This window comes from Ovis canadensis, chromosome 14 (genome assembly GCF_042477335.2).
Source record: "Ovis canadensis isolate MfBH-ARS-UI-01 breed Bighorn chromosome 14, ARS-UI_OviCan_v2, whole genome shotgun sequence".
In the NCBI taxonomy this organism is placed as follows: domain Eukaryota; kingdom Metazoa; phylum Chordata; class Mammalia; order Artiodactyla; family Bovidae; genus Ovis; species Ovis canadensis.
In genome coordinates, this window is record NC_091258.1 from 35,607,107 (window position 1) to 35,630,996 (window position 23,890).

Below are 23,890 nucleotides of genomic sequence, written 5' to 3' on the forward strand. Positions count from 1 at the left end.
TTCCTCGCCGAGGCGCCCACGGGCTTTTGTCCACGGGTGGCAACACTGGCAGCCCAGCAGAAGCTTCGGCTCGGACAATTTCAGAATTTGGTCCGCTTCTACTGAAGTGCAACTAAAAAAAAAAAAACAAAAAAAAACCTGCTTTCAAACTGTCATTTTAGCGGGAACCCCTCCCTGCACTGACTTAGAACCCAGCTTAGTCTTCTGTGTCTCCCAGCATCTAAGATTACCCTTCTTCCTCAGCCTGAATCTACAGCCCTCCAGAAGGAAAAGAGAAGCGAAAACTGGATGTGAGTTGCATTTGAAAGATACACTTCCAGTGAACTTTGGAATGCTGGGAGGCTCTTTTTTTCCCTTCCAGCGCAGATGGAAACAAAGCGTCAAAGCGATGGGGATGGTCAGGTTCGGTGCTGTCCCCTCCCTCTCAGCCAGCCTTGGGAGGGCCCATCAGGCCAGGAAAGAGATTTAAGGAGAATATTTCACTTCATCAACTCAACACCGGGAGTAGTTTGAACGTAGAAGTTTCTTCTCATGAAATGACCACCCAGTTCCTGAAGAAGAAAGTTTTCTACAGAGGATGAGACTGGATCCTGTCACTTTCCTTATTAAGCCCCTCCGGGCTTTCCCGCCTCACTTAGAATACAATCAGTCTGTACAATAGCCGCCGAGGCCCTGGTCTTCTCTGATCCTGCCACCTGCGTCCCTTGGTCACCCTCCTTCAGCCTCCTTGCTGTTTCTCTTGACCGTGCTTGACTCACGGTCACCTAAAATCTCTTTCCCCCGGGGGAGATGCCTGCTCCTCCGACTCCAGGCAGAACCATTCCCCCATCCCTCATTCGCTCTCTTACTCATTTCCTGTTTGATTTGCTCCAGAGCATTTATCTCTAGCAGAAATTACCTTAATGTCTATTCACTGACTTCGTGTGGCAGAGAATACTAGTTTCTCATCCTGTTCCCTTTCTTTCCTTGTTCCTGAGTATAGAAACCCAGGGGTTTTTTTGTTTTTGTTTTTTTTTAAAAAAAGCTTTTTATTTTATTTTGGAGTATAGCTAAGTACCAGTGTTGTGATAGATTCAGGAGGACAGCACAGGGACTCAGCCATACATATGCATGTATCCATTCTCCCCCAAACTGCTCTCCCAACCAGGCTGCCACGTGACATTGAGCTATGCTATAGAGTAGGTCTTTGTTGGTTAACCATTTTAAATATAACAGTGTGTACGTGTCGACCCCGAACTCCCTAACTATGATCCCAAACTCCCTAACTATGCCTTCTTCCCTGGCAACCATAAGTTTGTAGAATCCCAGTACTGATGGAGCAAAGAAGAAGTTGGCACATCCAGTTAAAACCCAGCACTGCCCAGCCTCTTCTGTAGCCCGGGGACTGAGTTCTAGTGTGTGAGCTAGAGGTGGAGGTTGGTTGGCTGTCTTCCTTAGAAAGAGGTGGTAAGGGTGTATTTTACCCCTCTCACCTTCCTGCTCCTGCTTGAGATACCAGATACAGTGGGTAGGCACCTGGGCCTTAAGGTGAGCTCAAAAATGGCAGCCATCAGCTAAGAAAGGCAGAGCAAAAAGATAGGTGGTCAGCCCGAGTCCTGGATGTCTGTGGATTGCTGTCGTGTGACCTTCCATGAAAAAGCAAAAACAAGCTTCCCTCTTCTTCAGCCACTGTTAATTTCTAATCCCTCTTGCTGGCAGCTAGATGCAATTTGTAACTAATACTGCTGTTGTTGAGTCGCTCATTCGGGTCTGACTCCTTGAAACCCCATGGCCTGTAGCCCTCTAGGCGCCTCTCCATGGGGCCTTTCCAGGCAAGAATACTGGAGTAGGTTGCCATTTCCTCCTCCAGGGGATCTTCCCAAGTCAGGGACTGAACCAGCATTTCGTGTGTGTCCTGCTTGGCAGGCAGATTCTTTACCACTGAGCCACCTGGGAAGCCCCTTATAACTAATACATGTGCTTATTCTGTCTTCCTTCAGTAGAATAGTTACCTCCATGAGACCTGGAACTTTGTCTAGTTCATTACTGTATCTCTAGATCCTTGTGAAGTGAAAATCACTCAGTCGTGTCCAATTCTTGCGACTCCATGGACTGTAGCCCACCAGGCTCCTCTGTCCATGGAATTTTCCAGGCAAGAATACTGGAGTGGATGGCCATTTCCTACTCCACTAGATCCTTGTACCTAGGAAATATTTGTTGAATGAATGAATGAACTCAGGCACACACACAGAGCACTAACCAAACCCCTTCTGCCCCAATCCTGTCTTGATCAGTAGGTCAGTAGGCAGGCGCTTAGTAAGCTACACTGAGTTGTCATCCTTTTTTAAAATTGAAGTATAGTTGATTTCAATATTATATTAGTTTTAGGTGTACAGCCAAGTGATACAGTTGGGGTGCCATTTCCTTCTCCAATGTATGACAGTGAAAAGTGAAAGTGAAGTCGCTCGGTCGTGTATGACTCTTTGCGACCCCATGGACTGCAGCCTACCAGGCTCCTCCGCCCATGGGATTTTCCAGGCAAGAGTATTGGAGTGGAGTGCCATTGCCTTCTCCTACAGTTATATATACATATATGTATAAGGATTCCCCAGTGGCTCGGTGATGAAGAATCTGCCTACCAATTCAGGGGACGTAGGAGACTTAGGTACAGTCCCTGGGTTGGGAAGATCCCCTGGAGAAGGGAAAGACTACCCGCTTGCCTGGAGAATCCCATAGACAGAGGAGCCTGGTGGCTACAGTCAGATATGACTGACGGACTAAACAACAGCATATGTATATATCTATACTTTTGAATTATTTACCATTATAGTTTATTGAGTTTTCCTCTTTTCGATCACTGGACCCAGGAGCATAGCTATTTATGTGGGTAAAAGCAATTTTAATTTCTAAACATTAGCTGCAGAAACATCATTCAGTTCCTAGGGGTATAAAACACAGATTTGCTTTGGCTTCAAGATGAGGACATTTCTGACATCTCTGGAGTTTGGGGCCTTGTTAGCATAGCAATCCTGATGATACAGTTGCTTGGACTTCTTGCCCTTCGACTGAAGAGGTCCACTGAAATATAGTTTTATTCCTGTCATAAGACACCCATAGGTGGTGGGAGCTGTTTGTTATCTCTAATCTTGAAATGAAATGGCAGCTTAGAGAATCCGTGGATTCTTGGGCTAGAGTAGAATAGTGTCCGGTGGAGTCTGTGATACACATGCGTTACCTTGAGGGAATGAGAATTTGCCGGCAAAAGTAGTTTCTGAATCAGAGTAACAGTGAGTGGCAGTACTTCCAATTCCACCAGTAGAAGTGAGGTTTCCTAGAAAAATGCTGAACTAGCAAACAACCGAAATTTCAGTCCCAGCTCCATGACTTAACCAGCCATGTGACTGACCTAGAGCAAGGCCTCCAGTCCTAATCTCTCCAACTGGGCCAGCACCTTTATTTCCTATCCTAGTAGTGAGGGTCACTTGAGATAAGGTATGTGGAGGTAAAGCATAGTATTTATATATAGGGACGGACTTCCCTGGTGGTCCAGTGGTTGAGAATCCACCTTCCAACGCAGGGGACACAGGTTTGAGTCTAAGATCCCACATGCCGTGTAGGCAGCTAAGCCCACATGCCGCAACTACTGAGCCCAAGAGCTACAATTCGAGAGAAGTCCGCGTGCCGCAACGAAGATCCTGCATGCTGCAACTAAGACCCGCCACCACCAAAAATAAATAAATAAAATAAATATCGTTAAATAGATTTTTATATCAAATCCCAATTTTTTTAAAGATGGGAAGAACCTTAGGGACTGTCTAACCCAGCCCTTCGTTTTACGGATCTGAGTACCAGTGGCCAGAAAGTCAGGGTTTTGCCCACAGTCTCAGGATAGGTTAGTGGTAGAGCTGGGTCTTGAATTTCCAGACCAATATTTTTTCCTACCCTCTCATCCTCCTTGTCTGTGGGTAATAAGATATTATCATTATTCCTCCTCTGACTGTACCTTGTTCTTTTACTGTCTTCCTCATAAAATGGGTGCTCTCACAGAGAGACGAGTTCGTCTTTGTACACTTGGAAGTTCCCACGATGCAAGTTGCTTTCCGTCATCTGTGCTTCCCACCCCTATTTATTGTGGCTGCCATTTCCTCCTCCAGGGTCTCTTCCCAACCTAGGACTCAAACCTGTGTCTCTCGCATCTCCTGCATTAGCAGGTGGATTGTTTACCACTGTGCTGCCTCGGAAAGCCCATTTATTGCGGCTACAATGTGCCAAACTGTGCTTTAGGCTTGGAGGATATAGCAATGAGTAAAACAGAAATTCATGCCTTCAGAGAGCTTACACACACACATGCACACACACACACACGGTATCAAGTGTTGTGGAGCGAAAAATGGGGCAGGAAAAGATGGGGAGTGGGGAGCACGGGGTTGGATACGCAGGAAGGGGAGATGCTGCTCTCTTCTGCAGGGCAATCTAGGAAGGCCTTGATCATGGGATTATGTTTAATCGATGACCTGAAGGAACAGGGGAACGAGCCACATGGATATTTTAGGGAAAGAGTTTTCAAAGCTGAAGAAACAGCAGATTCAAATACCTGAGCGTGTGCTTTGCGTGTTCAAGGAAGAGCAAATAAGCCAGTAGGACTGGATGAAAGTGACTAATGGGACAAATGGAAGGAGAGACCAGGAGTAGGGGTGGGGAAGGGGTGGGTCATGTAGGGACTTGAGGACCATCGTAAGAATTTTGACTTGGACTCCATTTTTGTTTTTGTTTTTTTAATTCTTTATTGAATTTGTTTTGCTCCTGTCTTTTATTTTTGGGGGTGTAAGGCATGTGGGATCTTAGCTCCCCAACCAAGGATAGAACCCACACCCTTTGCATTGGAAGGCCAAATCTTTAACCACTGGACCACCAGGAAGCACCAGGACTCAGCTCTTAAATGGGTGCAAAGCATAGATTCATCAAAAGAATGGGATGTGTATGTGTTAGTCACTCAGTCATGTCCGACACTTTGTGACCCCATGGACTCGAGCCCACCAGGCTCCTCTATCCATGGGATATCCTTGATTAATTGGCATTCTGTTTCAGCCCGCCATTTTCTCATTCCACATTTGGACGGCCTTCCCCTGCCCCACTGTTGGTTTGGGCCTCCACCGAGTTTTCTGTGTAAGTGCTCTCGACCTATTAACGAATGTTCTTAAAGGAGAGAAGAGGAACAAAGGTCCAGTTAGCCTCACGTTCGGCATAAGGTTAAAATAAACTGGGGAGATGCTTCTCAGCCTCCAAAAACCAATTAAGCAGGTTACTTGCAAGTATTTCTAAGAACAGCAGCCCAGTGGAAAGAAACTGACAGGTGAGCAGATGGGAGAACCATCAACTCAAATTTATTTCACAGCTTACAACTCAAATGAGCATTCCAAAGTCAGAACAGCTGGCCTTTTATGCTGTAAGCCATTGTCCTTTGCTTTGCTCATCTCTCAAGAGTATGAGCGGGTTGTGTGGCAGTGGCCGTCTGTCTGTCGGTCTTTGACTTTGCAGGGAAAAATCCTTTGTAGGAAATAAGCTCTTGATGTAAACCAGATTCCTCTGTAATGTCTGCTTCTTCCATGGGTTATGAAGTTTCTAGATCCTGAAAATCGACGGCTTTGACCCCTTAGCTTTCATTTTCATAACTATATTCATTATCTCTGTGACGGCTATTATCTGATTCTGAGTAAATGGAATTTAACGGAATAGTCAAAAAGCAAAAATCTTCAGGTTTGCAAGAAGAAACATTTTTTTTAAATGTTACAGAGCATCTGAAAATCACAGCTGTCTTGAATTTCTGGTGGTAAGTTATTCTGGGAGCTTTCTGAAGTTTGAGACTGTCCCATACAAACTTTACTTAAGTTTCAGGCAACAGGGGAAGTCATGAAATTTGGAAAGGGTTATCTTTTGTCAATCATAGCCCTTTGTGGGGTACGGTGCTGACAGAGGATAGAGGAGAGACCGTATTCTATGGCTGAAAGGAGGGCTTGATACTACCCCGTGGGGATTTTGTTCCAGGAATTGCATCAAATCGGACCTTCTGCCATGTTGCAGGTATAGCATTAATATCACTCATTAAGTCATAGGGCTGTATGCTTTCCCTCCCAATGGCAGAATCACTGGCAGAATATATTTTCTTCCAAAGTGTTTGTTTTCATTGTTGCCCTTTAAAAATAATGAGTTCATTCTATTCCCTTGCAAGGAAAGTTACTCTAGACTGCTTTGAAATTGTATATCTTTTGTTGAGCACAGTTCTGCAGTGGTTCCATAGCTTTGTGTGCTGGGGAACCCAACCCGGCCTCTCTTAAAACTCCTAACCAAGCTGCCTCAGACCTGATTCATATAATCATCCAGCCGATTTGACCTTTGTATTGTTACCCTCAGCCAGGTAGAAGTCATGCCAGTTTCAGATGACCCTATCATGTGACCAGAGATCAAAGGTCAGCAGCTCCTAAACGTTCGGCTGTCAAGGTAGCCCATTCATCACTCTCATTAGGTAACTGACAAGCCGACAAATGAAGCTGGGGATAAAATTGTTTTCTACCCTCTGCCTCCTGGGCTTACACCCCAGTGGTGGGCCAAGCAGTCTCACATATTAAATGGTTCCACGAGCCTGCCAGAGTCCCTGGAGTAAGGGGAAGGAGTCCAGGAGGCATGTTCTCTGTACTGGACCCTGAGAAGTCACCGGTTGCCGGCTTAGGGGGCCAAGTTGCAGGTCTACAGGAACCAATGCTCAGTCTGGTATCCTCTGAAATGGAGATGAATTTAATGTGAGTTCTCTATGGACCCAAAGAAACCCTCGTGTCCACCCCCACCCCGCATAGGACCTTCAGCATCTTCGTGGCCCTTGGTGGCAGGTTAAGATGGTGTGTGTTTTTGCAGACTGGCGCAGTCTGAAGAGTCACATGCAGAAATTCACATGAACAGGACCTTCCTCTGGGGAGACTAGCTTGGGGCTAGATGCCTTCGGGAAACTTTTTAAAACCAGGATCCAAAATTATTCTTTTGATGTCTATATTTTGGATATTACAAAGAACTGGAGATTATGAATCAGACAATTTTGTCAAATCCCGACTCTGTCCTTTTTGAGCTGTGAAATCTTGGACAAGTTAGTTAATTGTCTGTACCTCCACTTCTTTTTGAGGAGGACATGCATTTAATAAGAAGACTTATACAGTGTCTGGGCTTCCCTGGTGGCTCAGATGGTAAAGAGTCTGCCTGCACTGTGGGAGATGTGGGTTCGATCCCTGGGTCGGGAAGATTCCCTGAAGAAGGGAATGGGTACCTGCTCCAGTATTCTGGCCTGGAGAATTCCATGGACTGTAGAGTCCATGGGGTCGCAAAGAGTCGGACACGACTGAGCGACTCTCACTTTCACTTTTCACAGTGCCTGATACTTAGTGTATATGATTGTGTGTGTGTGTGTGTTAGCTGCTCAATCATGTCCGACTCTTTGCCATTCCCTTCTCTGGGCAATCTTCCCAACCCAGGAATTGAACCCACATCTCCCACACTGCAGGCAGATTCTTTACCATCTGAGCCACCAGGGAAGCCCAGTGTGTAAGATTGGCTATGTTTAATGTTTCTATTACTATTATTACTATTCCTTTGGTCTGAGAGGAGATGTCATCGGGGAAGCAGGGGCATGAAATAGAATTTCCTTATAGGATCTCCCATAGCAACAGAACCTCTGAAAAACTCGTAAGGGCCGAGGGGTAAGGAGATGGCAGGATTACACGGTATAATCATGTGGGTTGGGAGGAAGCCCTAGAGGAGGCAGCAGATTGTACTGTAGAAGGGAAAAGCATGTGCCATCCTCCTGGGCCCTGAAAGAAAGAACAGAGATGCCTTTCAGTTCAGTTCAGTTCAGTCGCTCAGTTGTGTCCGACTCTTTGCGACCCCATGAATCGCAGCACGCCAGGCCTCCCTGTCCATCACCATCTCCCAGAGTTCACTCAAACTCATGTCCATCGAGTTGGTGATGCCATCCAGCCATCTCATCCTCTGTTGTCCCCTTCTCTTCCTGCCCCCAATCCCTCCCAGCATCAGAGTCTTTTCCAATGAGTCAACTCTTCACATGAGGTGGCCAAAGTACTGGAGTTTCAGCTTTAGCATCATTCCTTCCAGAGAACACCGAGGGCTGATCTCCTTTAGGATGGACTGGTTGGATCTCCTTGCAGTCCAAGGGACTCTCAAGAGTCTTCTCCAACATCACTGTTTAAAAGCATCAATTCTTCGGTGCTCAGCTATCTTCACAGTCCAACTCTCCCATCCATACATGACCACTGGAAAAACCATAAGCCTTGACTAGATGGACCTTAGTTGGCAAAGTAATGTCTCTGCTTTTCAATATGCTATCTAGGTTGGTCATAACTTTCCTTCCAAGGAGTAAGTGTCTTTTAATTTCATGGCTGTAGTCACCATCTGCAGTGATTTTGGAGCCCCCAAAAATAAAGTCTGACACTGTTTCCAGTGTTTCCCCATCTATTTGCCATGAAGTGATGGGACCAGATGCCATGATCTTCGTTTTCTGAATGTTGAACTTTAAGCCAACTTTTTCGCTCTCCACTTTTACTTTCATCAAGAGGCTTTTTAGTTCCTCTTCACTTTCTGCCATAAGGGTGGTGTCATCTGCATATCTGAGGTTATTGGTATTTCTCCCAGCAATCTTGATTCCAGCTTGTGCTTCCTATTAAATGGCTCAGCAAGCCATTCCATTGCCAAAAACTATCCCTGATTTTTATACTAGCAAGAGATCTCAGGACCTTGCCTTTTCCTCTCCTGACCTCTTGGAGATACTATCTGAGCACCGTATCCCTCACCCCAGTGCTGGTCTTCTTTGGTGGAGCCTTTGCCACAGGTCACAGCGGCTCTTTCAGTGATCCAGACGAAGCCCTGGTTCCATACACCAGGTGGACCGGAAACCCTGGTCAAAGGAAATTCCATTTTGGCTCCCAAGTTGGAACTCTGACACCCTGCTATTTATGGTTACTGGGCTACATAATATATTAATATTATATTTCAGAAAATTATAGGTAATATTGGTGTTGAGGAAAAGAATTAGGAACTATGAGAACCACTGTTTACACAGAAAATGTTGAGTTCCTAACAAATGTGGAAAACACAGCTGTTAATATTTACAGCAGCTGGGCTTTGCTTGGGTTATTCCCTTCCCCTCCCAATGAGAGAACAGGATAGGATCAGAGTTGCTGTTGTTTACTCAGTAGGTCATGTCCAACTCTTCACAACCCCATGGACTGTGGCCCGCCAGGCTCCTCTGTCCATGGAATTCTCCAGACAGGAATACTGGAGTGGGTTGCCATTTCCTTCTCCAGGGGATCTTCTGCTGCTGCTGCTGCTGCTGCTGCTGCTGCTGCTGCTGCTGCTGCTGCTGCTGCTGCTGCTGCTGCTAAGTTGCTTCAGTCGTGTCTGTGCGACCCCATAGACGGCAGCCCACCAGGCTGCCCCGTCCCTGGGATTCTCACCCAAGGATTGAACCTGCATCTTGGGCATTGCAGGCGGATTCTTTACCACTAAGCCACCAAGGAAGACCACGCGTAAAGTACTGCTTGTCTTTAAACACTGGAATTACTCTGCCTGGCGAGATGTTTCTATTCTACTGGGCCTGCGGAGGCTAAAAACAGAGAGCACTCAAGGTCGCAGATTGGTCTGAGCTCCATCCAAAGCACAGAAGCCATTGAAGAAATTGTTTCTCCTTTATATTGTTATTTCCCACTGTTTTCGTGCTGGTCCTGGCAGTTGGGTTTTGCAGGTTAAATGTATTCATCGATTTGATGTGACTCGTCAGGATTTTCTACTTGAGTGAAGCCCTTAAACTTTGGTGCCGGTTGACACTTTGAGGGAATGAATATATTCTGATGTGGCCGATATCCTGAAAAAGGCTTCTTGTTTGATGTGACTCAGAAGGATGGCCAACTCCTCAGTATGAATGAAAATTCCAGAAAAAAACTCTGACTTGGAGAAGAGTGCACTCTTTTTACTCCTTGGGTATTTTCTGATGAAGCTATGAGTCTAAATTGTTCTAGTCTTTAGAAGTGTGATGTCTTTCACGCTAGCTTTTTTTTTTTTTTAATGCTTTCTTTTTAATGGCTACATTATATTTCATTGTCTGGATGCACATAGTGTATTCATTTCTCCCCCCACACATTTTAAAGCATTACAGGCCTCCCAGCCAATGTTGCCTGAGCTGTATTTTAAAAAGAGAACTTGTGCCACATTGGAAAGGGCTGTTACTGTTGTTCAGTCGCTAAGTCGTGTCCAGCTCTCTTGCAGCGCCATGGACTGTAGCCTGCGAGGCTCCTCTGGCCGTGGCATCTGCCAGGCAAGTATACTGGAGAGGGCTGCCGTTTGATTCTCCAGGGGAGCTTCCCAAGGCAGGGATCAAACCTGTGTCTCCTTCTTGGCAGGTAGATTCTTTACCGCGGAGCTACCTGGGAAGGTGAAACAGACCACGGAGGTGTAATTCAACATTTGTGCAGTAGTCTACATATTTTAAAGGACTTTCATATACATTTTTTAATTTTTATCCTCACCTAGTCCAGGGAAGCAGGGGAACATGGACTTCACATAGCAGTTGAGGAAAACAAGAGGTCAAGAAATTTTTCTCAGGGTCACCCCAGGAATAGGAATATCGTTGACCCTTGAATAGATTTGAACTAAGAAGATTCCCTGATACATGGATTTTTAAAAAAATAAATATACAGTCAGACCTCTGTATCTGGATACATAACCTGAGGATATGGAGGGCCAGCTGAAAAGGATATGAGCATCCATGGATTTTGGTACCCAAGCAGGGGATTCTGGAATCAATTCCCCCAAAATAATTGGGGGATGACTCTATATACCTGGGGATGACTGTCTATACCTGCAGATAACTATATAATTAAAAGTAGCTTAGGCTCTTAAAAGATAAAGGAGTAGGACTTTTCTGGCGGCCCAGTGGTAAAGACCTCACACTCCCACCGCAGGGGGCATGCGTTCGATCCCTGTTTGGGGAACTAAGATCCCACATGCCACAAAGCACAGCCAAAAAAAAAGAAAGCTTCATCAAAAGATGAAGGTGTATCTTTTATGTCTATAGACAAAAGATACTTATGCTCTGAGAACCTCAAAGTGATTGGAATGAGAAGAAGAAAGTTTTATCTATTCATTTGCTGTAAATATTGTTGTAGAAACAGGATGAAAACATTTTGGTCCTTTCGTTCCCCTGAAATGGTTTGGAATCTCCTGAATACCTGATTTGGTGAGAATAGCCAAGGAGTCAGGGGATAGGGCCTATTTTGGTCCAAATGGGAATCCATAAGAAAGATGGAACATGGTAGAAAGGGCGGCCCATTCCCTGCTTTCCCACCTGCCGCTGAATTAACCTTGCGTGAGGCAGCTCTCTTGTGAAACATGGTTCAAATGCCAACCTCTTCCTCTTTCAGGTTATTGTGAAATCAGTGCTGCGTGTTAAGATTCTTCAGGACGCTCAAGCAATATACAGAATGTACTTACTTGATCAGGAGTTACTCTCTTCTTTCACATTAAAGAATTCTCTCTTAGGAGTTTGTTTTCCTTGTCTCCTCAAGGCCTGTGCTCGGTAATATTTAATCCATTACATTCTAGTTTCTGGCACTTCTTCTTTTTTTTAATACCTGCTTTATCCCAGTCCATCTCTTAGCAGGAACCATTTCTCCCGAAATCTTGTCATTTCATCAAGCATACTTAATGGAAATGTTACCTGTCCTTCTTTATTTGTCGCAAAATTTAAGGACGAGGAGGAAGACCGTACATGTTTTCTTAAAATCAATGGCCAGCACATTACTGTAAAACCTATTGATTAAAAACACAAAGTATAATGTTAGTCATTTAGTCTGTGAAGTGATGCAATAAGGGAAGAAATTTATCCTCTGACTCTTGCATTAACCTTTTATTGACGGCTTGCATACCCATAATTAACACACACTTTAGCTAAAGTGGTTAATTTCAGCATGGCGACCAGTGCTCCCTAATGTGGCTGCCGTCCTGATGATCCAGATGGAAGTGTAGCCCTGGGGGAAATCAGCAAGCAGGGGGGCCCTGCATGAGTTACACCTGTGGGCGGGGACGAGGAGGGGACCTCTGGACAGTCGGCTCACAGACCAGCCAACATGACACCTTTCAGCTGCTTCCTGTTACGTCACTAGGTTATTCAGGGAGAACCCTTCCTCAGCAGCAGGAGTTTTGAGGGTGGCTTATAGAGTCCTTTGAATTGAAATAATGTGATTTTCAGAGGGAGAGATGAAGTATATGTTGTTTTCCTCTGCTTCCCTGGCAATGCTCCATAAAAGGAGGAGGTTTTCTAAGTGAAAGTGAAAGCCACCAAGGCTTCCCTGGTGGCTCAGATGGTAAAGAATCTGCCTGCAGTGCAGGAGACCTGGGTCGGGAAGATCCCCTGGAGAAGGAAATGGCAACCCACTCCAGTACTCTTGCCTTGAAAATCCCATGGACGGAGGAGCCTAGTGGGCTACAGTCCACGGGGTCGCAAAGAGTCGGACACAACTGAGCGATATCACTTTCTCTCTTTTCTAAGTAGATCTAAGTTTATTTGTTAATCCAAAGCATTCAAAAGAGGATTTTTTTTTTTTTTTTAAGGATGGGAGTAGAGAGTACAAGGTGGAAAGGGGAAACTGTAACTTTCTTAATGTTTAGCTGAGTTTTTTGGTGTTTAGCTGAGTTTCTTACTATTTAGCTTCTCTCCTCTGTAAGAAAAAAAGTGAAGTCGCTCAGTGGTATCTGACTCTTTGCAACCCCATGGACTGTAGCCTACCAGGCTCCTCCGTCCATGGGATTTTTCAAGGCAAGAGTACTGGACTGGGTTGCCATTTCCTTCTCCAGAGAATCTTCCCAACCCAGGGATCAAACCTGGGTCTCCTGAGTTGTAGGCAAATGCTCTTACTCTCTGAGCTACCAGGGAAGTCAGGTCTGTAAGAGATGGAACCAATTCCACTCAAACCACATGGCCAAGCATAGGGACGGGACAAATTCCCCATAGGAAAATTAGAATCTTCTTTGTGGCAAAGATGGGAATAGACACAAGACAGCCAATGTCCACCACTGTCAGGATTCCTAAATCATTGCTTAAGAGAACTCAGGGCCCCTTGATTTTGCAAGAACCACAGAGTATGCATGCTGAGAAACCATCCAACTTCGTTTCCTGGAAATGCCAAGTCAGCCTGAAACAACTGCCACTGAAGTAGTCCAACGACAGTGCCTATTAGGAATTCTGGGTCTTCAGGAGCAACCGCTAAGTCTTTTCTGAGTCTGAGTAGTTTAGCCTGTCACTGGAGAGTTGCAGCAGCTTGCACACAGAAGCCTTGGCATCCTGGAATGTCACATTGTGCTAGGATTCAGCCTCAGGCTTCATCTGATTCAAGTCAGAAAGAGTTGCTCTGGCTCTCCAGTTTCCCCCACAAAGAGCCAAGCCACAGGCCACCCCACTCAGTTCGTTGAAGGGAGGGGCAACAGGCAGCCCCCTCGTTGGCATCTCCTGTCGTCGCTGGAGACACCAGTTCACTACTGGTAGGAGAAGTAACAATAGTGAGAATTCAGTTCAGTTCAGTCGCTCAGTCGTGTCTGCCTCTGTGACCCCATGAATAGCAGCAGCCAGGCCTCCCATAGTGTTTAGTAATAATGTGCCGGGCGGTGTGCTAAGTACTTCACATGTGTCAATCCCTATAACTTTCACAACAAGCCCATACATAAGGTACTATCATTGTCATCATCATTATTCTCAGTGAGAAACTGAGGTTTGGTGAGTTTAGGATACTCGAGATGTCAGGCCCCAGGGAAGCGGCAGTAACTCGTGTCCAGAGGACACCTTGATCACTGTGCTTCCCCATCTTAGGAAATTAAGATGGGGGAGAGACTGAATGCGTGGTTTGAGCAGAAGCTTCCCTGGGAGCTCAGTGGGTAAAGAATCCACCCACAATCAGGAGACCTGGTTCTATTCCTAGGTCAGGAAGATCCCCTGGAGAAGGGATAGGCTACCGGCTCCAGTATTCTTGGGCTTCCCTGGTGGCTCAGACAGTAAAGAATCCACCTGAAATGGGGGAGATGTGGGTTCAATCCCTGGGTCGGGAAGATCGCCTGGAGGAGGACGTGGCAACCCATTCTAGTATTCTTCCCTGGAGAATCCCCAGGGACAGAGGAGGCTGGTGGGCTACAGTCCCTGGGGTCACAAAGAGTCAGACACAACTGAGCAACTAAGCATAGTACAGGAAAATATGCCTCCAAGTCATTCTCAAGCCTTTCTTTTTTAGTCCCAGTATCTGGCATGGTGTTGAAGCAGATGGTATGATTTGAGTCAGGGCTGACTGTCCTTTCTTGTAGGTGGATACAGGACCTCAACAGCAAGCCCTCTGCGGAGCCCAGTCATGATCATTGACAAACTGGCAAGGAGGGCTGAGCATTAAAGGAAGAGTTTGGTTTTGTTTTGCAGCTTGCAAACTCTTAGTGTGGCATGTGGAATCTAGTTCCCCGACCAAGGGTCGAACTCGGGTCCCCTGCATGGAGAGCATGGCGTCTGAGCCGCTGGACCACCACGGAAGTCCCTAAAGGAAGCTCTTTTAAGTGCTCTTGAGGGGACTTCCCTGGTGGTCCAGCGGCTCAGATTCTGCACTCCCAGTGCACAGGATGCAGGTTTGTTCTCTGGTCAGGGAACTAAGATCCCACGTGTCTCAGAGCAACTAAGCCCTAAATTAGTGAACTCTAAACTACTGGAGCCTGTGGGCCACCACTAGAGGGTCCTTGCCCTGCAATGAAATATCCCACATGACGCAGTGAAGATCTTGAGTGCCACAACCAAAACTGAACATAGCCGAATAAATGAATATATATTAAAAAAAAATAATGTGATCTTGAAAGATCTGAATTAAGGCCCTGAAGAGCCCCAGCAAGGGGTTCTGTCTCTAGTCTAGAGGGAGGCAGTGGGTATACACAGCTCCTAGCCTCTCAGGACCAGCATCAGAAGGAGGTAGTCCCCACGTCCGTCAGCCCTTCCACCAGAAGAACAATAGTAGAAAATCAGAGCAACTTCACCTAGAAGAAAACTGGATGGGCTTCGGACATGCGCAATACAGTGTCAGCAAACTTCCATGGCAGGTGTCCATATTTCTAATACTTTCTCAAAATGAGAGGGCCAAACCCATCTGACAGGTGAAAAAGCATCTCTATTGACTTTGGACAAACCTTACGCTAGCCGAGGTGGATCAGCACTTATCATAGCCCTTTAATCTGCCAACCAGGATAATGTGTGCAGAGATCATTTCCCTGCCGTGAGATGGAAGTGCTCAATTTGGAATAACTCTCCCTGTCTGGTAAATTGAGCCTTACTCTCTGATTCCGAGGCCGAGAGACAGCGCAATTTAAAAAGCTTCGCAGAGTTCCTTTGTAATTAGTCGCAGCTTCCCTTGAATATTAATTTCTCCCCCATCCCTTTCATGTGATTTAGAGACTATATCTCTAGAACTGAAGTGAGCGGCAGCGTCTCAAACACCTATTATTATTAAGTAGTCTGTAGAACGCGCCTCTGTTCTTCGGAGCTGCGTGCGCTTATCAGGGCAAACAGTTTAATATTTATGCTAAGAGGATTGTCAAAAGCAGCTTCTGTTGCTTTAATTCTTGTTTTAAATAAATAATGAGAACATTTAAACACATTACTCTTCTTGGGGCCCTGAGGTCAGCTAATCTTATTATTTATGAAGTGATGTGCTACATAATAGTACTTAGTGCATGTTAACAGACGCTATTATCAGGGCCCGATGCGGAGAGCCGAAGATATATTGGAATGTTATGTGTAATGTACGACGGATTGAGTGCACAGAATGCCGGTGGAGCAATTAACCACCCGAGAAAATAGGTGTAAAGTTGAAGTATGTTTTCCTATGGGGATCCCCTCACCATTAATAATTCCCCAGAGGAGAAGATGTCTTTTAGTTAGGAGCCTTCTCGACCATCAAGGCTTGGAAATAGGGTCGGGATGGTCCATTCTTTGATCTCTTCATAGTTAGTCCTACACGGAAGGCACATGATGGATGGGTAGGGCCACTTTTTTAATTGATTTAGAGGATAAGGCCGAGAAGGTGGGGGTGGAGTGGCAGAGGACCAGGCAACTCTCCCAGATGTACTCAAGAGTAATTCTTTTGGGGGGCACGCACTGTCCCCGCCTCGTGCTCCAAGAGAACAGAGAAATTGTTCATTTCTTATTGCGATCTGTGTTTTCTTCTCTCTGATCCTCATTTCTCAGATACATAAAGCCAAAGCCACTGAGTTTTCCCAGATCAATTTCCAGTAAGCTGGTCTCTTGGAGAGGTAGCTGCCTGCCAAGGTGTGACAATGTGGCCCCAACTTTTTTCCTCTGAGGCTATAATTTAGTTGCATATGATAATTAATTTCTCTACTATTGATGAATAATCCATTTAATAAAAACCGTGATTTAAGTGTTTTCCTTAGGGAGTCACTCTTGCTAGCCTCTTAATTTAATTTTGTGGAAGTTTTCCCCACCTATTCATCAGTGGAAATGATTATTAACCTCTATTTGCATATATCCTTATAAATCGGTCTCTCCTTGGAGTGCCTTTTTCCGAGCACAGCAAGCTGGGACACTTGTAAATCTCCAGGATCTCCGAAGTCAATCCCAGTCTGTAATATTGTTTAATCTATTCTTGGACATTTTAATGCAGTAAATTCAATTTAATCTTTCCCAGTAATCTAGTAATACATGGAAATCCCACAAACATTTAAATCTGATAATGGTTTAATCACACACTTTAAATAACAGTCGAGATAATGAAAAAATAATTCACCATTTTAAAGGCAGAGTAACTGAATTTCCCCCCATGATTGGCTTCTACAAAGCCCCTGAGAGATAATACAAATCTGGGAATTGAAATAAAGAAGTTCCAGCCTCATTAAGAACAGTTCTTCCTTCTTATAAACACACCTGCTTTCTGCCTCCCAGACTCGTCCTTCCTTCCTCCTATCACCACCGTCACAGCGGATTGCCAAGGTTGCTCCAAGTTGCCTGAGTATGGGTCTTGTAGTCCTTTCTTCCCAGGAATTAACTGCCTATTCTTACTTTTCCAGGTGCCAGTCTCGAATTGCCCGGACTTTACCCGCTGATCAGAAGCCAGAGTGCCGGCCATACTGGGAAAAGGGTGATCCTTCGATGCCTCTGCCATTCGACCTCGCAGAGATCGTTTCTGAACTCAGAGGTCTGCTTCTGGAGACCAGGCCCTAGAGACAGAGCACAGCTCTCAGGTGGAGGAGGAAGGCTGTTTTCAGTTCCTCTTCTCCACCCCTGTCATGGGCTTAGGCGAGGGCAGTGTGGGGTAGACTTGGCCTTGAGATTGTAGAAACTGTTGAGATGATAGAGAATGGCCTTGGAGATTGTTTCCAGTTGGGAACAATTAGGGAGTGGAACCCATGAAGATTAAAATGTTTGCAAATGACACAGTGTTATAGTGATTTGGTATTAAATTAAAAATACCCAAAAAATATAATACCCCCCCCCCAAAACAAAACAAAACTATTCCCCTCTTGGATTTTTAATGCAAGCACCAGAGAGATGAGAAAGAGGTCACTCCTGAGGCCTGGGAAGTGACCAGGGTGAACCCGGCCTTTGGCAGAACCTAACCTACTTTCCTCTTTCCCAAGCCTTTGCAGAGTCCCTACAGGGGATCTCTCAAGTCATGGAGGAGAAGACCAAATTTAGAGGCGTTTAGTCCATTTTCTCAACACACCCTTCAGAGGCTCTGCAGTCCAGTATGGTAGCCACTAGGTAGATGGGGCTTCTACCATTTAAATTCCATTTTAATTGTAATTAAAAATTCAGTTCTTCAGTTGCACTAGCCATGTTTCAAGTGCTTAGTAGCCCAGGTGTGGCTTGAGACTACTGTATTGGACATAGAACGTTTTCATCATTGTAGAAAGCTCTGCTAGACGATACTTCTGTCAAAAGTTTGAGAGCGAGAGAGTCAGTCTTCAGTTCTCTAGCTGTTCTCCCCACCAGCAAAATAAATGAAAAGAGCAATGCCTTATTGGAAAGTAGCCTCTTTCCCTTCTCTAAGACAGCCAAGGTTGTGAGCCCTGTACTCTGCACACAGGAGTAGAGTAGTGTTGAAGATTAAAATAAAACTGACATCCTGCCTTTAGGAAGTTCCCCTGATCTAATGAAGGAGACAAAACTCTGTTTACATTGCTTCCTGGATTTAACCAACACACTGCATGTTTCTTTTCCTTTAATTCCCCCATTCACACATAATGGCTAGAACTGAGGCTTGAAGAACCCTAGTGCCCCATCCTGATGATGCTGGAGCACCAGAGAGACGAGAAAGAGGTTAGAACTTGGGCTTTGATTTTCGAGTGCCTAGATGCAAATACCCACTGGCTTGTGATCTTTGACGTGTGACTGTGCCTTGGTTTCCTCATCTGTATAATGGGGATACTACAGGCGCACCAATTCCCAAGGGGAAGATGAAATGGAATAACCTAGCTACAGATTTAGAACAATCTCTGGTACCCAGTTAAACACACAGTAAATATTAGTAAAATATTATATATCAGCAAGCTGACCTGCTGTAGGCATTTTCCCCTCCCTTCCTCAATCTTGATGCCAGTTTGTCTCATGATGCTATGAACCCACCTCTCCCTTTCGGGCCTGGCTCTCACCCTGTGGTGGCCCCAGAAATCACGAGACTAGTCAGCCCCTCTCCCCGGCCTGTCACCTCCTCTTGTCATCTGCAGTATTCAGGAAGCTGAGGAGCTTTTTTACCCATTCAGAGGTACCCTGAGAACTAAACTCTCCCGCCATCAGAATCTCACCAGTTCAAGGTATGGGCTCATTTCTATGGAGTTAACCTCAGAGATCATGACACACAAAGCAGGCGGGGTTTCACCGTCTTGAGACTCTCAAATCTTAGATGAGTTCCCTGATGCCCTTAAGCCTCAGTCTTCTCATCAGTAAAAGAAGAAGTGCTCCCTCTTATGGTTGCGGGAAAGATGAAATCATGGAGGCAGGGTGTGCAGGGCAGCCTCGGGACCACATAGCCTCGTGTTTTATTTCACCCCCCGGAATGCTTGTTCCTTGTCATAGTTCATGAGGAGCCAGTATTTACAAATGGAAGATTTCATATAACATAAAGACGTGTGCATCCTCTTTAAAATTCAGAGCATCCAGCAGCCTCCACCCTGACATGGCAGAGAGCTAGGTAGCATCCTCTTAGGTGGGGCATGAACCCTCCGTGGCCCCCGTCGCTCCCAGTTACCATTTATTGTGAATCTGACCATCTTTGCCCCTTCATGTCAGCACTTGCTTGCTTGCACCCGTAGAGTAGAAATAAATAATAACTGTGAGCTTACCCCAATATGTGTGTATTACTATCCAGCTATCGTTGTGGACTGCTTGTACTAATATGCCATGTACGTCATCAAACACACATAAACAATAAAAATATTGAAAGGATGAGATAAGAAACCAAGAGAGTGCCTGCTCTGCTTCTCCTTTCACTGTTGCAGGTGAGCATGCTTCCTGGGCCCAGGGGGGGCGGCGCGGGGGGGTGGGGTAGCAAGTGAAGAGTGTGCTCAGGGTCTTTCAGGTGGGGAAACAGCCAGTCAGCAGCTCCAGCTGCTGCTGCTGCTGCTAAGTCGCTTCAGTAGTGACCGACTCCATGCGACCCCATAGACGGCAGCCTGCCAGGCTCCTCCGCCCCTGGGATTCTCCAGGCAAGAGTATTGGAGTGGGTTGCCACTGCCTTCTCCAAAGCACTTACAGGAGTGAATCCAAAAGGTGAGATCATGTTTTCTCAGAAGAAGTGGTGGCTTTCAATGAGCTTGAGCTCAGTGTGTTTGAGGATTACCTATGCTCGCTCTTGGAGAGGGGTAGGGTAGGTTTCAGACAGGTAGAAGGGGGAAGGGCAAGAGATGATTAAAAAAAGAGGCGGCTGGGGACACTAAGCTGATAATCAACTCAGTTCCTGCTTCTCTCCTGTGAGCTACTGAAGGACTTTTCTGGGGACATGGGCCATGTGGGTAGTGGGGGCGGGGAGGAAGCTTTGCCCTGGGGCCACCTTTAGTCAGCGGTCATCACTGCTACCTGTAAGGCTTCCCCATCCCCCGGTCCCAGCTATCATCAGAAAGTTATCTGAAAAGATAGGTCCCTTTCTGCTAAGATGCTACTGACTTTCCCCTCCCACAGACATTTCTTGACTACCTACTGCACCTCAGGGGCGTGGTGAGCCCTGGGCATCCAAGGAGGTCCCTGCCTTCCAAGGGCTCCCGCGTACCGACCCCCATGCTGGAGCGGGGGATGTGGTGACCCCAATAGGAACTTAACTCTATAGTGGGAAAACAGTCAGCCTGCAAATAAACAACACAGTGGTTTCCAATCATTTTCAGTACCAGGGTGGAAACCCCTAAGGCAAGGGACAGAGCATAGCTGGGGACTGAGGAAGTGTGGCTTGGCTTAGGAAGTCCAGGAAAGGGGGTGATGGGCGAAGAGCTTCCCAAGAAAGGGAACAGCAGGTACGAAGGCCCCGAGGCTGGAAGGTGCTTAGAGTGGGAAGATCAGGAAGAGAAAAGACCACGATGGCTGAAGCAGAGAAATAAGGCCAAGGAGGGAAGGAGATGCAGGTGGTGCGGAGGCGGGACCAGCGTTTGAATGTGATTGTCAAGTGCCCAAGAAACACAGAAGGCTCTATGCAGGAGGGTGGGGGTCATTGGTGTGAGAGTCTTATGCTTCCAGATCATTGCCCGGTTGCTGTCTGGATTCCGAAGGGTCTCAGTCCAAAGGCACGGCTTTCTAACCAGGAATTCCCCGATTCCTGGGGCCAGGTGGAGAAGATGTCCTGCCAGCTCCTCCAAGAGCATGAGGCGGCGCCCCATCCTCCTGTTGCTTCACTTCCAGCAGCGCCCACAACTTTGTGTCCACCGTGGCCCCCGCCCCCGCTTTCATAGGCAGCCTCTGCTCAGGGGAGTTCACTAGAGAGAAGGTGGGGGGTGGTCGTGGCATGGCTTGTCACACAATTTTAGTAATAAGCTTCCAAATCCATCACTAACCAAACCGAGGGGTGCTAGAAATGAGATTCCATCACCCTATTAAATGGACACACCACATTCAGTAGTTTTTTGGTGTGTATTTTGAGGGAAAGTATTTTGGAAAGCAACATTTTTTTTTTTTCTTCCCTGATCTAGTTAAGGCTCATTTTTACCACTGGGCAAATTGCATACATTTGGATCTATGCCACGCTAAATACTGTTTATTTTGGAGATCTGTCAGAGGCAAGCCCATGGAAGACGGGGCAGGAGGTGGGAGTTCTTATTTGAAAAGGCAATTCTCATCCAAACAGATTGAGAAGGACCGAGGAGCAGTGCGGATTAAAATGCGCTGAAGTGGTAATGCCGTTTATCCAGTTTGCCTTTGTTACTTTGCGATTAAATGGTATTTTTAATTAAGTTTCATTGGGAGCCATAGGTATGGCAGTGGTGAAATCAATTTGACAACCATAAAGGGGGAGGGAAGGCCCAGGAGTGTTGTAATGATTGTGGCTGCAGGGAGAGCCGAGCAGCTCTAAGAGGCAGGGGTGAGGAAGGGGAGAGGCAGGGGAGGGGGAGGAAGGAGCGGGCAGCAGGGATGACTTCCTGCACGATACCCAGGGCTCCTGGCGCTGCTGCTGCATCTGGGGGGCTGGTTGTAGGGATTATCAGGAAAGGGGGTACACCTGGCTCTCTCAATTACCCGAGTCCCTCATTAACGAGGAGATTGGGTGAGCACCCCCAGACCCTGCGCTGTAGCCTCACCCCAGCCTGACTCCTGAACAGGGCTGACCCACCAACCTTCAGCCCATCCCCTTCCTTTCTCCCCATAACCTGTCAAGGCAATACAGTCTATTAATAATATCCAGGTTGTTGTGCAGTCACCGTCGTGTCCAACTCTTTGCGACCCCATGGACCGTAGCCCGCCAGACTCCTCTGTCCATGGGAGTCTCCAGGCAAGAATACTGGAGTGGGTTGCCATGCCTTCCTCCAGGGGATCTTCCCCACCCAGGGATCAAACCCATGTCTCTTGAGTCTCTTGCATTGGCAGGCAGGTTCTTTACCACTTTGCACCCGGGAAGCCTATTGTCTAGGTATCAAATGTGATGGTAACATATTGTTCTGGAACTAAGTAGGAGCTACAGCATGAACCATTGTGGTGACGGGACAACCCAACCAGCGAGGCATTATAAAAACAAAGACTGGGTTACAAGGAGCCCCCAAATCCTCTTCCCATGATTGCACACCAGTCCTCCTGACACCCCTGCTCTGTATCCGGTCACCATGGGTCAGATTTTCAGAATCTTCTGATTCCTGGATGTCAGAGTCTTTTTGCTTGCAGAGTCCTGCTTCTGTGTGTATTCCTAAGGCTGCTGCTGCTAAGTCACTTCAGTCGTGTCCGACTCTGTGTGACCCCATAGACAGTAGCCCACCAGGCTCCCCCGTCCCTGGGATTCTCCAGGCAAGAACACTGGAGTGGGTTGCCATTTCCTTCTCCAATGCATAAAAGTGAAAAGTGAAAGTGAAGTCGCTCAGTCGTGCCCGACTCTTCGCGACCCCATGGACTGTAGCCTACCAGGCTCCTCCATCCATGGGATTTTCCAGGCAATTCCGAAGGCTAGCCTCCCTTTCAAACCTTTGTTTTCTTGTCTGCAAAATGGGAACAATAGTAGTATATCTACCACCTGAGGTTGTCGTGAAGATTAAGACGTTGACGTGTACACAGCATGCCTCCGGCCCTGGCTGGGTCTTCAGTGACATGCCAGCTTTAATAATTATGATCCCAGTTTCTTGTGATAACCGTTGTAGCTTCATGACTGGGGCAAATCCCTTGACCTCCCTGTGATCCAGTCTTTGTTTCTGTAACGCCTAGCTGGTTAAACTGTCCTGCCACCATAGTGGTTCACACTGTGTCTCCTACTTAGTAACAGGACAATATGTCACCATCCCATTCTATCCCATTTTCCTCTCCCAGCTTCCACTTTTTTTTTTTTTTCCTCTCGGCAGATGGTGGACCTTTTTATAAATGAGATGCTCTGAAAAATGATTCCCTCGTACTCCCCATTACTACAACGGGATTAGGTCACCCCCTTGCAATTTTAGATGTGCTTTAAAAATTCTCGCCATCACCTTTTAATGGATGATCTGTGTTCAACAATTGTTTATTGACTCGGAATGTCTAAGTGCCAGGGTCCGTCTCTTGCCAGGGGAAGGAAGCATTAATTAACTCCCAGCATTAGATTCAGTGATTCTTTTCCAATGATGCAGTTCGTGACTTTTGCTTGCATTTTCTTTTCATCAGTGCTGAAAGGATTGAGGTAAAATAGTTCCGCTGCACATGTGTGTCAAGCTAAATGGATAACAGCAGATACAGATTTGTTTGCCTGTCTGCGCTTGCCTTTAGACAAAATTCACCAGTTTTACCAAAGCCACCGACTAAACGTGGCACCAGTACAAATAAGTGCTTCTAGCGTGCGGGTTTTCCCGTTGTTTTTAATCTGGTAAAGTGCTGAAGCTTCCTGCTGAGGGATGGGAAGCGCTGGCTCAGGACAGCACTGCCACAGATGGGGACCAAAAGGTGAAGGCCATTTTCCAGGAAGTTCCGGAAAAGCCCAGTGGTTCCAGACTCTGTGTGCTGGAAACCATCCCAGACTGCTTGGTTAATGACTGCCGCAGGAAGCTGATCCCGGCTCTCATATTCAGTATTCAATAGAGACCATAGGTTAGTGGTGCCGGGGTCTCAAAGGTACCCAGCTTGCCCTTCCCAGCTTCTGAGACAGAGCCAGAGGATATACAGGAAACCAACAGGAAA

The 23,890-nt window shown here is 46.4% G+C and overlaps 1 protein-coding gene across 1 annotated transcript in view; it reads left to right on the forward strand.

Annotated features, from left to right (window-relative positions):
• The window catches only part of FTO (FTO alpha-ketoglutarate dependent dioxygenase), a 427,202-nt gene extending 407,676 nt beyond the window's left edge, over window positions 1–19,526 (forward strand). Inside the window, exon 9 of the mRNA XM_069549854.1 lies at window positions 17,134–19,526. Coding sequence (XP_069405955.1) covers window positions 17,134–17,287 — 154 coding nt within the window. The 3' untranslated portion in view covers window positions 17,288–19,526. The remainder of the gene's footprint in view (window positions 1–17,133) is intronic.
• Window positions 19,527–23,890: the final 4,364 nt, after the last annotated feature.